Genomic DNA, 15,303 nt, shown 5'->3' on the forward strand with positions numbered 1-15,303 from the left:
AGCATAGCAGCAACAACAGTCGCATGGCAGTAGCATATTCAAACATGGTTAGTAGCCCAAACACAGCTAGCAGTAGCCAAAAGTAACCCCAAATCAATTATTTCAACAAAAACCAATCAAGATCCACTTACATACATTCAAATGAAATCAGTGGACAGCATACAACAAAATTAGTTGCTCAGATATTAATTTATTAATGTTATCATCATCACAACCAAGAAGCTACACTAACTTGTCCTATATTTTTCAATGTGATACAAGAAGTGCAGCTCATAAAGGAAAGAATTCTTCAAATAAAATAAGTGGACAACAACATAAACACAACCATAGCAGCAGCCATGACAATTCTAGCAAGAAGTACCAGCCATATCATTCAAATGAAATCAGTGGACATCAACAAGATTAGTTGCTCAGATATTAATGCTATCCTATCACAACCAAGAAGCTACACTAACTTGTCCTATATTTTTCAATGTCATAAAAGAAGTGCAGCCCATAAAGGCAAGAATTCATACAAAGTACCAACTATATCATTTACACAAAGTAGCAGCCATATCATTCAAATGAAATCAGTGGATAGCAACGTAGACACAACCATAATAAGTCTAGCAAAAAGTACCAGCCATATCATTCAAATGAAATCAGTGGACAACAACTAGATTAGTTGCTTAGATATTAATGCTATCCTCATCATAACCAAGAAGCTACACTAACAAGCTACACTAACTTGTCCTACATTTTTCAATGTCATAAAAGAAGTGCAGCCCATAAAGGTAAGAATTCATACAAAGTACCAATCATATCATTCACACAAAGTAGTAGCCATATCATTCACACAAAGTACCAGCCATATCATTCACACAAAGTACCAGCCATATCATTCAAATAAAATCAGTGGATAGCAACTTAGACACAATCATAGTAGCAGCCACGACTAGTCTAGCAAAAAGTATCAAATGAAATTAGTGGACAACAATAAGATTGGTTGCTCAGATATTAATGCTATCCTCATCACAATCAAGAAGCTACACTAAATCTTACATAAACAGTACCAACAGTAGCATACATACTAACCAACTCTCAAACTCATGGAACACATAAACGGCAACAACAGCAGAATATGTACTAAACAAATCTCAAACTCTAAGAAATCATCCAAAATGGAATCCATATTCAAACCTTAGCTGGAGCAACATCAATAGCATAGTAGCAGCAGTAGTAGCATGGCAGTAACATATTCAAACATAGCTATCAATAGCCAAAAACAACCCCAAATCAACCATTTCAACAAAAACCAATTAACATCCACTTACATATATTCAAATAAAATCAGTGGACAGCATGCAACAAGATTAGTTGCTCAGATATTAATGCTATCATCATAACAACTAAGAAGCTATACTAAATATTACATAAGCAGCAGTAGCAGTAGCTTACATACTAACCAACCCTCAAACTCTAAAAAATTATCCAAAATAAAACCCATATTCAACCTTAGCTAGAGCAACATCAGTAGTATAGCAGTAATAGCAGTAGCATGAAAGTAGCATATTCAAACATAGCTAGCAGCCCAAACATAGCTAGCAGTAGCCAAAAGCAACTCCAAATCAGCCATTTTAATAAAAACCAATCAAAATCCACTTACATACATTCAAATGAAATCAGTGGACAAGATGCAACAAGATTAGTTGCTCAGATATTAATGCTATCATCATCACAACCAACAAGCTACACTAAATCTTATATAAAAAGCAGCAGCAGTAGAATACATACTAACCAATCATATCTTCTCTAAGAAATCATCCAAAATGGAACTCATATTCAAACAAGGCTAGAGCAACATCAGTAGCATAGCAGCAGCAGTAGCATAGTAGTAGCATATTCAAACATAGCTAGCAGTAGCCAAAAACAACCCCAAATCAGTCATTTCAACAAAAATCAATTAAGATCCACTTACATACATTCAAATGAAATCAATGGACAACATGCAACAAGATTAGTTGCTCAGATATTAATGCTATCATTATCACAATCAAAAAGTTACACTAAATCTTACATAAACAACAGCAGCAATAGCATACATACTAACCAGCCTTCAAACTCTAAGAAATCATCCAAAATGGAATCCATATTCAAATAAGGCTAGAGCAACATCAGTAGCATAACAGCAATAATAGTAGTATGGCAGTAACATATTCAAACATAGCTAGCAGCCCAAACATGGCTAGTAGTAGTCAAAAACAACCCCAAATCAACAATTTCAACAAAAACCAATCAAGATCCACTTATATATATTTAAATAAAATCACTGGACAACAACAAGATTAGTTGCTCAAATATTAATGCTATCAAGAAGCTACACTAAATCTTACATAAACAACAGCAATAGTAGCATACATACTAACCAACCATACCATTCAAATAAAATCAGTGAATACATAATCAAACCAATACTTACAAGCTTCTTTCGGAGCTCTCCAGCTGTGATAGAGCCACCCGTGTGTGTCCCAGTAGCTACTTCACGCTCACCACTATGGTTCTTTGAATTTATCTCGAACTTCTTAATACAGTCATCACTTTCTCAAAGTTCCATCCATTTTTTTCACACATGGCCATTTACAAATTCTGGTTGAACTGTAGCTCTATGTTTCTTGATATTAGAAATGAAATTCTTGTAGCATAATGTATCTTTCTTCAACCATTGTTGCATCACCACTTCTTCACTAACAGAAGCATCCCAATTGAATTTCTTCTGAAATATATAATTAAGTGTTAGCTGCAAACTCAAATAATTACTATCGATTATTATTTTAAAAAACATACCTTGAACTCTCCAAAATAATCATATTTGACATCTTTTGAGACACCTTTCAGATTGATCACATTGAGATCAACTTCACTTTTGAAAGATAATGTAATGAAACTAAAGCATTTTGAAGAAGGTTCCAACCTGTACAATATCAAATCCAACACCAATAATACTACAATATTTGTGTACAAAAATAGTAATCACAAAAGCTATTTGGGCATTGATTATCAACTAATAATCATCAATAGACAACAAAAACATTAATTAAAAATAAATAGTAAGTACTAACCCTGAAGAAGTTAGATAAATAAGGGTCCAGCCATTGCTAAAATTGAAATCAGCTAAACCCGATACATTTCTCTGACTAGATGTTCCCTCAGCTGCTGTGTTGCTTTGAAAATTCATATTCTCGCTTGTTGGGCTGCTTTGGTTAGGTGTAACAACAGATGTCTCAAAAATGATCGGGGTATTTCTTTCTCCCAACATTTGAACCAATGATGTACTATTGGGCAGTAGTGTTTGATTGGATGACAGATTGATAAGAATAGAAGTGGTATCATCCTGTTCAAGAACTGGAGCTAGAATAGAAGGAGTTATTGCATGATTAGCAGTCTTACTCCTATCTGAGGACTTGCCTGCACGATATCCACCTTGAGTCATATCTACAAAAAAAAATAGTGTCATTAGATCATTACTATTAAAAACCAAATTAAAAATGGTGTGATATGAAAAACTAACAGATTAATAAAAGAAAATCAAAAAATAAAAAAATGATAATAATTTGGAGAAGCCAATACCAAAAATAAAACAGAATACAATAAAGATAAAATAACAAATTTTTATCAAGCACTAGTTACTATCAATGTCTTCTTACTAAAAATAAAATACAATAAAGATAAAATAGTAGATTTTTTAACAAGTTCTAGTCACTATATGTGTCTTCTTCAAACTCTTCCTCTTCATCTTCATCCTCAGTTTCATCAGTTTCATATTTTTCTTCTTTTGTGGATTCATCTTGGATTTCATGATGCTCTTCAAATAAACCATCATTATGAGGTTCATTTATTTCAAGAACACCCCCATTTCGATCATGCAATAGAATATCTTCATTAATAGAAACAGACATATCTATCTTATGGACTTCAACTTGAAAAGAAACATCCAAATCTAAAGTTGTCACCACTTCATCAACTGGTAATTCAATAATATTTCGAGGTTTGACCTTCAATAAAACTAGCCAATCATCCTTGTCCTTCTTCTTGCTTGGATAAGGTACATAACATACTTGAGTTGCTTGCATTGTAAAAATAAAAGGCTTATACTTTTTATACCGAAGATGATGGTTAATATCAACCAATTTGTACTGATTATGCTTATTAATACCGACATTCATTATTGGGTCAAACCATTCGCATTTGAATAACATAGTTTTCTTTAAAGGTGCTTCACGGTATTTCACTTGTATAATCTCTTTTATCTGCCCATAATAATCACCAAAATTTGAATCCGAGATACAAACTCCACTATTTATTGTTGATCTCACACTACCATGACCTTCTGTGTGAAATTCATTTTCGTTAACAAAATAAACAGAATGGCATGTAGCTTCTATTAATGGTCCACAAGCAAGACTACACAAGTATTCATTTTCAATTAAATTGCACCGAGCCTATTTAAAAAAATATATATTTAGTTAAATTTGAGAAGACAATTTAAGTTCATCATTATATGAAAGTTAATATTTATTTAAATCTTCCATATTCCTTGAACCATATAGCAAAATTTTCTTCAAGGCTCTCGTCTATTTCACTTTGAGAGAGATTCAAAAATTCTTCTTCCAAACATTGCAGGTACATACTTCATTGTAACAAAATAATTTAAATAAGAGAAGTCACGATATAAGAATAGATTTTATTATTATTAAGAGAATTTGGTTACCCCACAAAAGGCTCAACCTCCTCACAATTTAGTAAAATATAAGTTTGGTCCTCCTTGATTTCATCTAAGGTTAAATCTCTTTTTTTTTCTTCTTCCCAAAGTCGACCTGGATGGGAGGATATTGAAACATTTCCTTTAAGATCTTCCACAACACCACCATTGTCATTACGGTCCACATTATGATTTCGGGACATGACATGAGGTTCAAAATAATGAGAAAATAATTGTGTTGACTCCACCATCAAGTACGCTTCACAAATAGAACCTTCAACACTAGCTTTATTCCCAATCATCCGTTTAAGAGTTCCCAAATACCTATATACAGAAAAAGATAAAACATTACGTTTGAAAGTTATGTATTAATTATTCGTCACAAGTTTGACATAGAGTTTCACATTTACCTTTCAAAAGGATACATCCATTGACATTTCACAAGTCCAGAAATCCTTGATTCATATGGAAGGTGCACAGGAAGATGTTCCCTTGAGTCAAAGAACTCAGGAGGAAAAATTTGTGGAATATCTCTCTCTAACCGGACCATATCATCCACTCGTAGTGTGGTAGAAGTAAGATCCTTAAGAAATAAGCTCCATTTTGTAAGTGTCTGCCATACATTACAAGGAAGTAGTTCACTAAAAGCAATAGGCATTAGTCGTTGCACGAACACATTACAATCGTGACTCTTCATACCAAATAACTTTTTCGCATTTGTGTCTGGAAACCTACCCAAATTTGAAACATACCCATCTGAAAACTTTAAGCCTTTCACCCAATTAAACAAGAGCTCTTGCTTCTTTGTCTAATGTATATACAACTTTTGGATATTTTTCATTACTATCCTTTTCCCAATACTTTGCCATATCTAGACGTGATTGTGGATTGTCTTTGGTTTTGTCATCAAAATTAAGAACAGTGTTAAAGACATTATCAAAGAGGGTTTTCTCAATATGCATCACATCAATATTATGTCGAATCAAGTTAGAACTCCAGTATGGCAAATTTCAAAAGATGCTTCACTTTTTCCACCCACATGTCTTACATATTGTTTTATTAATTTATTCTGTATTTAACTCTGTTACATTTATTATCCCCAAATCATAAATTTGGTCCAAAATTTTCTCTTCTATGTATGTTGCGGGGGTCTTTTGACAGTCTAACCTTTAAGAAAGTTCTTTCGATCTCTCCTAAATGGGTGATGCTGGTCAAGGAACATTCTGTGGCAATAAAACCAGGATTGTTTTCTTCCATGCTATAATCTAAAGGATTGTGTTTCCTCCATACAATAAGGACATGCTAATTTATCCGAAGTACTCCATCCCGATAACATAAATATGCTGGAAAGTCACTAATTGTCCATATCAAAGCTGCCCTTAATTGAAAGTTTTGCCTTTTTGAGATGTCAAATGCTTTCATACTGTCTCCCACAATAAGGTCAATTCCTTTATTAGGGGTTGCAGATAAACATCCATTTTGTGTTTGGGATTGATGGGACCTGGAACAATGATAGTTAAGAACATATAAGCCTCTTTCATGCACATTCCTGGAGGTAAATTGTATGGAGTAATAATCACTGACAACAAAGAATATTTCCTTTCAGACTGACTGAATGCTTGAAAACCATCCGTAGATAACCTCAGCCTGACATTTCTTGGTTCAACAACAAAAAAGGGATGAGTTTTATTGTAGTGCTTCCAAGCCTCAGAATCTAATGGATGGCGCATCACACCTTCCTCTTTTTTATGCTTATGATGCCATATCATATCGACAGCTATAGCATGGGATGTATATCACCTTTGCAATCTCGGAATCAAAGAAAAATAATACATTTTCTTATAAGGGACTAATTTTCTCTTACGAGAGCCAACACAACGCTTATACCTTGGCTTGTCACAAAATTTACAAGATGTAAGGTGTTCATCATTATCACCCCAATACAACATACATCCTGATTCACAACAATCAATCTTTTCAACTGGCAAACCCAAGTTATGCACTAGCTTCTTTGTCTGTAATAGCTATCAAGCACTATGTTATCTTATGGTAAAGCCTCTTTAAGCAATTGCGTCATTTGGTTATAGCCTCTCTGCGACATATTATTCTCTATTTTAATATTTAACATATGAGAGACAACTGTAAGTTGAGAGAGGGATGAACCTGGATATAATTCTGCATCAGCAGCATCTAGCAAATCAAAAAAAATTAAGACACGGGATTAGGATCTTCCTCCATTGAATGTTGATAATGAAGAGATGACTCGGGTTCAATATTGCTATAAGATTGCCAACTTGAACCCTGAGAAAAGTTAGGACCAACTTCATCTAAAATTATTTGTCGGTATGGATTCTCTCTGAATACAGGTTGGCCACCACCATGCAACTCATTACCATAAGAAGTCCCACTTATACCATCTCTTTTCCCTTGATGCTTCCAAATAAAATAGTTCTCAACAAATCCAGATTGATAAAGGTGATATTTAATAGTTTCAACATCCACAAATTTATAGTTCTGACATTTTGCACATGGACATCTAACTTTGTCACCACATATGCGATTTTGTTGAGAACATGCAAATTGAATAAATTCATCTACCCCGATTATAAATCTTGAGCATAAAGCCCCTCGGCCATCTAACCTCTCATACATCCAACTACGCTCTACATTATTCATGTTCCTATTAAGGTTGAAATAAAAAATAATACGATAATCAGTGTTAATTAACCAGCTTAATAAGAAGCGCGACAATTAGTCTAATAAGTAACCTTGTTGGAAATTCATATTAACAAAATACGATAATCTATGATCAAACTCTATATGAAGAACTAGTTAGCAAAGAAAGCATAATTAAGTAGATCAATTGACAGTTTAAAAGTTTCACTAAATTATTCAAAGCGATGCTCTCAAAGTAGAAAACAAAACTAGTTTACCATAAAAATAAGATAAAAGTGATACATACTTCTATTTTTACAACAAATTTATCGTTACATGCTTAATAACAAAAATAAGTTATAAACATAATCGATCGTTTAAAAACACACTTGATTGTATACAATACTCCACTTATTTTGCCACCAATCTACAACTGCACTACACCAATTCCAGTAAAAAGTCACCCAAAAGAAAAGTGTATCAAATAAATATTTTGAATATATGTCACTTACACCTACTAGAAAACAAACCACAATCTCATTTAGTTGAACCACACAACAAACTTTATAAACATCGAAACTAAAAAAAAAATAGAGTAGAATTGGACAATTCACTCATCAAAATCCAATTAGATCCAAGACTAGCTAAGTTTAAACAGCTCAAAAACCACACAGCAAAATCAAATAATAGCAATGAAGAACTCAAACAGTACTACAATAACTTATATAAACACTAGTAAAATCGAACAATTAACTTATTAAAATTTAATACTTTCAGCTTCAAATCTAGCTAGATCCAAATCTAGTTAAATCTAGTTAACTTTAAATAGCACTATAAACTAAATCATTGCGATAAAATACTCAACGAAACTCAAATAATAATCTAAATATTTGTATAAACAATTGAAACTATCAAAAAAGTACAAAAACAGAGCAACAATTGAACAATTAGCCATAGTGATCAAATTATAAACCCACAGCTCCAAATCCAACTACATCCAAACCTAGCTAACTTTATACAGCACAATAAACCATACAGATAACACAACAAATCATAAAATACTCGATAAAACACAAAATACTACACAAAATTGTATAAAAAAAGTACAAAATTAGAGTACATCTGAACAGTTTCTTACTCTTGATAAGCGGAGAAAATGAAAACTGTGTAAACGAAAAAATATCCTAGCCCCAAATAAACCCTATCCCCAAATGTTTCCATGAATCCTAACCCCAACCGGTTGCATGCATTCAAAACCGTGTAATCTAAAGAAAAATCACAATATTCACCCCCATTGTAATATAAAATCACGAACAAAACATCCAAAATCAAATGGATTCTCGAAGAATAGACTAATTCAACCTTCAATTCGAACAATAATTTAAAATTGACTCAAAAAATTAAAGAAAATACAAATTTAAATTCGGATAAAGTGTAACAGTGGGAGCAAATACCTTCGAATGCTTTAAATCGGCAACCCAGTGTAAACTTGATCTTCAATACATGCATAAATGTCTTCAATTCATGCAAAAACCCATTCAAATCGGACAAAAACTCGTTGAAATCGTGAATGATTTTGAGAGAGAGAGAGAGTAGAAAGAGAAATGCGCGGGGGAGGGGGGGGCTGAAATGAATAATAACCCGAGAAGCCCTCCCTTTTCTATTCTTTAATATTAATTAAAAAATTAAAATTAATATTTTATGACGAAAACGTTGGTTGCTAAATAAAATAATTTTTTTTAAATGAAGCGTGCCTACGAAAGTTTGTTGCTAAATCTGTTGCTACGAAATAATTAACATAGTGATGAAATTACAATTCCGTTATTGATTCGTTGCTGATAGCATACCAAAAGATTGAGCTGCTATGTATGCAATCAAATTTAATGTTCCGTTGTTGATCCGTCGCTATATAGTGACAAAAATCGATCTGTCAGTAAATTTCATCGCTAAACATAATTTTTTTTGTAGTGAGCGTCAAGACGTCTTTTTATGTTTTCCCCTTGAAAGCGATGAGACAGTGTTGCCCGCCCTCAGCTAAATATGAATCAACTCATGACAAAACATGAGTTGATTTAGATGTTTAACATCATTTCAATTTTTCTATTTATTTTTCCGCAGCTAAAATGATTCCTATCTTCATGATGTTTGTTGGGAAACCTTTGGGCTCCGGAAAGCAATGGTACTTCCCTTTAATTATCGTCCTTATTATAAGCATTTTCCATTAATATGGATCAGAGCTTTTTGTCCAAATAAGTTTCATGTTATGTCAATTCAAGCTTCCTTGATCTGTTTAATTGAGACTAAAACAGACATATTGGTTCAACTAGTCTGTTGAATTTTAGTCTTAACATCTTTCTCATTCTCACTTGGTAGATTTACTGGCTTCACTACCCAGGTTTTCTTGAATTCATCTCGACGACATTGTGGCTTTGATAGATGAAGCTTTATCCAATTCATTGTATAAAGGTAAAATCAATGTCATGCATCGATACTATGGATTTCAGTCGTATATCTGACCATTGATTAAAAAGAGTTACCCTTAATATATGCTATAGGACTGTATCTATGTTTGTATTATTATCCAAACAATATAGTTGGCAATTGACGGAGTAACAACTTCAATTGTAGTGTTGGTAACTGACGTGTAATCGACCAATGGCAGGGGTGATAAATGAAACAACACCGAATCCTGTACGACTAGGAGAAATGTGTGAACATTTGAGATCCGTTTTAGAGAGACCTTCTTGGATACCAGTACCAAATTTTACACTAAAAATTGTACTTGAAAATCTACAATCCATATTTCTTACTACAAAAACACCATAGTTCTATTTTATGTTCATGTCTTAGTTAGTGCAACAAAGTAAGTTTTTCATACAACGTACATTCAAATACATTTTTGTGTATTGATAAAAAAATCTCTCCATAAATTTACTATTTTGAAAGCTACATAAATAATTTAGGAATTCATATTTTTCCTAATTAAGAAGATATTTTTACATGATTATAGTTAAAATTTTATAATAATGGACAGGAAAAAACCACATTGATAAATTAAATGGACAAATCCCAGAATCAAGAAAAAAGAAACTTACAATGAAGAATTCGATCGAGTTTGAGGCTTTCTCCGATGAACACAACAAATGCACCTGTAGCCATTGCCCGAAGCTTCAATCTGCTAACACCAGATGGGAGTTGAGACAACAAACAAATTAAGAGCAACAAATTAACAATGATCCATGTAAAGAAACACATCGATAACAAACAATAAACATACATTTCATCAGATTACTAAAACAAAAATCAATGCTCATAAATTAAAAATATTAACTGAATCTAGTGTTTTTGGATTAGTCTAAAAAGAGGTTAATGTGATGGAACAAGAAGGGGAAGATAATGAACAACAAGCACATGCAACTATACAGACCCAACAATAGAAACAATGGAAATTACAGACCCAATAATTGTACAGACCCAACAATGAATTACGACTTCTTTACTCTATTTTCGTCTCCTTTACTCCTTTACAACAACAATGAGAATTACAACAATGAAAATTACAGACCCAACAATTGTAATTTTAAGAAACTAATAGAACTATTCGATTGTACTCACAGACAATTGGAGCTACAAATTCACCCCCAAACGAAATGGGTATGTGATTGATGAGAAATGTATTACAGCTCCTTTACTCTATTTTCGTCTCCTTTACTCCTTTACAGCAAATGGGAATACTACAATGAAAATAACAGACCCAACAATGTTCACCATCATAAATTTTCTTTGCTTTTCAGATACTGTAATTTCGAAGGAGTAACGCGTATCTCATACGATGGTATTCCATTTCAAAACTAACTGAAGGGACGATCATTCCTTCACTTAGGTATTCTGCATACCCAGCAACAAATACTCCACGGTCCCTGACATGCACAAAAACGAATACATTATTTTGTATAACACATCGTAAATAATAGTTCATAAAAAAGTATAGAAAGATTACTTACAAATTGTTATTTCGTATATCTACCGAAATGCAACGAATGCACAGGGACATTTTTTTCCTGTATTTCAAACCCTATTGGAAATGAAAAAGACATCATATGTGAGCCTATATGGTCAAAACATATATTGTACATATCAACTAGGCATTTTATTACACATCTAACAACAACTAACAACTATACTGACATATGATCATTACATAAAAACTGATGTATATCAACTAGGCATTTCATTACACATCTAACAACTAGTCTCACATATGGTCAATACATACAAAACTGATATATATCAACTTGTCATTTCAATACACATCTAATAACATATTAAAATCTATGTATATGTAAGACATATACATAGTTAATGTCCATTGCCTTGAACACACCAGAAAACTGAAAACATATACATAAGAAATGTGATGTCCATGAACTAGGGAATTCATTACAGGTTTAATAACATATGCAACTTATGTATATATTTTACATATATATATAAAATGTCTATTGCCTCAAACACACATTACAAAACAAAACCCCAAACATAAGTTATGTATATGTTCCACAACATGTAATTAATAATGTATGTGTACAACATAAACATACTTACTAATATATACACCCAATAACCACAACTGCATATGAACTACATATATCAATGTATTTCAATCAAATACATCAACAAATATGTATATGCAGCATATATACAAAGATTTATTTTATATTTGCACAGTCAGTTTCTAACATAACTTCAAACTTATGAAAAAAATCAAAAACTACATAAGAAGTAACAACGATCGACAATTAATTAATAGTTTTAAAACCTTAAATCACATAAAAAAATACAATAAACCCATAACAAAAAATCAAAATTGAAAAATCAGAAATACCTTTGATAAACGTAACCGTGCAGTATCATCTTTTTTGAATTTTCTTTATGATTCTCAAATTTATTTTTTTTGACTTTCCAGCTGCAGCTTTGTCAATCTTTTTCATTTTGATGGGGTCGTTAAGATTTTTTTGATATGTTTTCAACAAAGTTAGGTTCCTCGTAATCAAATACTCCGGGAACGAACCCAACTACCGAATTTGTTGTTTTAGTATGCTCTAATTGAGTTAATCCTAAACTAAACGAAGGAGAATCATCCATTAACTACATACTATATTATTAATTTAGTACTTCAAATAGACGATTTTGAAAAGAAAAAGGGATAATGCAGATATTCAAACTTTGTTTTGGTAAGGTAGAAACCCAAAAAATTACTTAATCAAAACATGCAACAAATTGTTCTTCCGAAAATCTCAAAAATTTCAAATAAATATTGAAAATTATTTTTTAATAAAACTCAGATCTTTAAAATTGAGAATGATAAAAGAGATTAAGTTGAAATTGAATATCATTGACTGTCAGTTGGACTTAAACAAGGTTAATTTCAAACATGGTAACTGATCCTTGATTCTAGCTTTTTTTGTAGGGAAAAAATGTGAGAGTAAAAAGGAATTTTATGTATATGTATTTTTGGAGAGAGAATTAAAAAGTGGGATAAATGTAATATGTTTAGTGAAATGAGATTTTGTATAATAAATGAAACATAAGTTGTGAATTTGTGTGATTTATGGTTATTGTAAAGCTTCGAGGAGGCTGCAGTAACCAGCCCATTATTCACATATTTTCCATAGTTTCCATAACCACATGCTCCATCTGATATTAATAAGCATTATACAAATTAATGAAGTGCTACATTGATTATAACCAAATTTAGTTGAATTTGTTGTGAATATAATTACGTAACTAATAAAAATGCACGCTCTTAATTCAATCGTTTAAACTCTTATATGAGATCAGTCACACACTTTAACATAGCATTAGAACAGGTAGAGATTCTAAGATCAAATCTCACGATCCACTATCATAAGAAAAATATTCACGTGTTTGGCTCACGAAAGAAAAAAACAATACATCCCGCATGTAAGGGATGTGTTGAGAATATAATTAAGTAATGAGTAAAGCATCTACTATTCCTGAGCTATAACCAAATTTGCTACGATAGGCTCCAACTTCACAAGATTTCTATTACCTCTGAACTCAATTTTAGCGTATTTTTGTCAGTCTTTTTAGCTTATGTGACACCTTTTCAGCTGATGTGACACCTTTGACGTGGATCCCATTTTTATGTAATAAAGGTGTCATGTCAGCATAAAAGGGTGATAAAAATATGCTAAAAATTGAGTTCAGGAAGGTAATAGAATCCATGTGGAGTGTGTCGTAGCAACTTTGACCATAATTTGAGGAGGGTACTGAATGCTTATCTCTTAAGTAAATAAAAGTATATTCTCTCATAATTTATGTTTTAAAATGAGATGATTAGACACTAAAACAAAATTTACAACTACACATAAATATGAAATATTACAAAATGAGGGCTTACTAGGTGTTCCTTTGCCATCAGAGGTCTTATAAAAGGTAGCTTTGGAAGCATAACTTTGATTGCTGTAGCATAGAGCAGGCAGAATAATCATGCAGACAAGAGTACTTAAATTAACAGAGATATTGCCCATCTGTTTAATTTCTTAGTGCTCAATTGATTTATAACAATTATCATGAGACAATTTAACTAAAAGAGAATAGTTGGATGTTGAGAATTATATTGTGCATGGGATCTAATAACCTATTTATAGTAGATCACAATATTTTAATTAAGGGGCCAGCTAGCCATTTGTCTTTTTTCTCTTATCCCTAAAGATTTTTCCCAAGTACAATTTGTTGATTTATTATAATGCTGATTCAATTTTAAAAACCTAATTAATCATAAGATACTGTATGATATACTAAATCCTACCAATTAAACCATGGAAGTGAGAACTAACTTTTTTTACTTTCAGCTTAAAGCTATGGGCTGATGATGATGTATGTTCAATGAGAGTTTCTCCCTTTATTGATATTGTTAAATTCTTACTATCTCTTTATTCTTTCACTTACTATTTTTTTTTTTAAATTCAAGCTGTTATTACTGTTTTCTCTTACTTTTTTTAAGTCTGTTTTAAAAAATGCTTTCCCCTAGTTTGATAATAACACAAAATTCAAGTACATTATTTACATGTCTTTAATTTAAGATATACCAACATTTAAAAGTATTGTTCTTTAGTTTCTTAAATACTCTCAAACTAAGACAAACAAATTAATAGAAAGAGTATTAATTACTCCGTCCTTTTAAGAGGAACAAGGATTAATAATGAAACACTTTTGGTCCTCACTAATTAGTGAATTATATGTGTTTGACAAAGTCTACTAATCTTCAATAAATCAAAATGTTCATTTTTGATCTATTTTCTTGTGAATGTTCATAAATTTGCAAAAATTATTACATGTTCCGCCACTTATTAATTATACTTCTGTGTTGTTATTAAATTGGAACGTGACTCCATATTGTTTGACTGTAATATAGATCTAAACATAGCTCAAATATAACATATATATTCCTGCATAAAAGGATCACAATTACACCAATAACACATTATAATTAATTGAAGATTAAATATCCTTGGTCCTAGTCATAAAAAACAAAATTGAATTGTACCAATATATCAATAGACATGGACACTCGTAATTATGTTATATTCTACAATGGCAATTCTTTGACCTAGAACTATTCAAGGCAGGTAAATATTCTTTGTGCTAGAACTTAGCTATATATTGACTTCCAATAACTCTTTGATGGTTTAACTCTATCAACTTATGCACTATTTCTAAAGTCCTAACTTGTTTAGTATTAAAAAAAATCAATTACGTACACAGGTTTATAAATATTCTTTTGGGAAAAGTACATAAAAATATCCCACAAAAGTAAATTAATTATCTTGATTTGCAGCTTTCCTAACTAATTTCTGAAACTAATTACACAAAGTTCCGCCTTA

At 31.8% G+C, this 15,303-nt stretch overlaps 1 protein-coding gene across 1 annotated transcript; it reads right to left on the reverse strand.

The window, feature by feature from the left end:
- Positions 1 to 2,602: 2,602 nt before the first annotated feature.
- On the reverse strand, positions 2,603 to 3,469 carry LOC124897218. The gene is made up of 3 exons (XM_047409932.1): positions 3,099 to 3,469; positions 2,824 to 2,950; positions 2,603 to 2,752 (listed from the first exon to the last, which is right to left on the reverse strand). The coding sequence occupies exons 1-3, from the start codon at positions 3,467 to 3,469 to the stop codon at positions 2,603 to 2,605; spliced, it is 648 nt and encodes a 215-aa protein (XP_047265888.1).
- Positions 3,470 to 15,303: the final 11,834 nt, after the last annotated feature.

Source organism: Capsicum annuum, chromosome 1, assembly GCF_002878395.1.
Source record: "Capsicum annuum cultivar UCD-10X-F1 chromosome 1, UCD10Xv1.1, whole genome shotgun sequence".
NCBI classification, from domain to species: domain Eukaryota; kingdom Viridiplantae; phylum Streptophyta; class Magnoliopsida; order Solanales; family Solanaceae; genus Capsicum; species Capsicum annuum.

Bases quoted from the DNA above. Each gene is read 5' to 3' on its own strand.
- LOC124897218 (XM_047409932.1), bottom strand. From the start codon at position 3,469: ATGACTCAAGGTGGATATCGTGCAGGCAAGTCCTCAGATAGGAGTAAG. The intron at 2,951-3,098 runs GTTAGTACTTAC...GATATTGTACAG, and splicing joins ATTTATCTAACTTCTTCAGG to GTTGGAACCTTCTTCAAAAT. The intron at 2,753-2,823 runs GTATGTTTTTTA...TATATATTTCAG, and splicing joins ATTATTTTGGAGAGTTCAAG to AAGAAATTCAATTGGGATGC.